Below are 833 nucleotides of genomic sequence, written 5' to 3' on the forward strand. Positions count from 1 at the left end.
ATTTGGTGCACGCTCTCCATTCGGGCAAGGCAAAGCCGTACCGAATAGTTGCATCTTAGCCCCTAACCCTGTACTCGTTAGCTGCTGGCAGCAAAAGGCATTCTGACAACGCTGAACTTCAGCCATAAATTACTCCTTTTCTTGATCTTCCTTCTCCATGTATCCATTGGGAGTATCTGTCGGCCAGAAGCTTTAATAAATAAAAGTAGCATGAATTTTAGGGGGTTTGAAGGACAGCTCAATCCGGGCTGGATGTTTTCTGCATCAGTGTTGATTTCTCAGACCTCTTCATTCACCTGTTTTAACCTGGTAATCACAGCCTTCTGTGATTGGGTTGGGTTTTTAATCCACATCTAGCCTCCCTTTCAATGTCTCTTCCTTCTGTGCTTCCCGGTTAGCTTTTCTTCCCTTCTGCTTTCATGTCCTTGGATTCCTTGCTACTGTTACTTGGACAACGTATGTTATTTCTGGCTATACGCTATAATGGAAGCAGACGGGATGGTCGGAGCCTGCTGCCAGCACAGTGAAAGCTGTACCTTGCAGCTGCGCCTCAGCCGCAACCGTAACGAACCCAGTGAGCGCGGCTGCCTAATCGCGTCCTCCGGGTGCCCAGCTTCCAGTCGGCGGAGGGCTGACAACAAAACTTAGCCGGAGCCCTAGGGGGAGGGGAAAGAAATCACAGGTGAACCTGGATGGCGGGAGGGTGCCGGGGGGGAGCGGAGTCTGGCCCGGCTCTGCGGGCACGGGGGCAGCCCCCGGCCGCTGCCCGGGAGGGGGGAGGGGCGACTGCCGCGGGTCCCGTGCCGGTGCCGTGGCTGCCCGCCAGCGAGTAA

At 54.9% G+C, this 833-nt stretch overlaps 1 protein-coding gene across 1 annotated transcript in view; it reads left to right on the plus strand.

The window, feature by feature from the left end:
* The first annotated feature begins 498 nt into the window (after positions 1–498).
* TRAM1 (translocation associated membrane protein 1) overlaps positions 499–833 on the plus strand; it is a 17,212-nt gene continuing 16,877 nt past the window's right edge. Inside the window, 1 exon segment of the mRNA XM_019471841.1 lies at positions 499–574. Within this exon segment, the coding sequence (XP_019327386.1) occupies positions 499–574 (76 nt within the window).

This window comes from Aptenodytes forsteri, unplaced genomic scaffold (assembly GCF_000699145.1).
Source record: "Aptenodytes forsteri isolate BGI_AS27 unplaced genomic scaffold, ASM69914v1 Scaffold18, whole genome shotgun sequence".
NCBI classification, from domain to species: Eukaryota; Metazoa; Chordata; class Aves; order Sphenisciformes; family Spheniscidae; genus Aptenodytes; species Aptenodytes forsteri.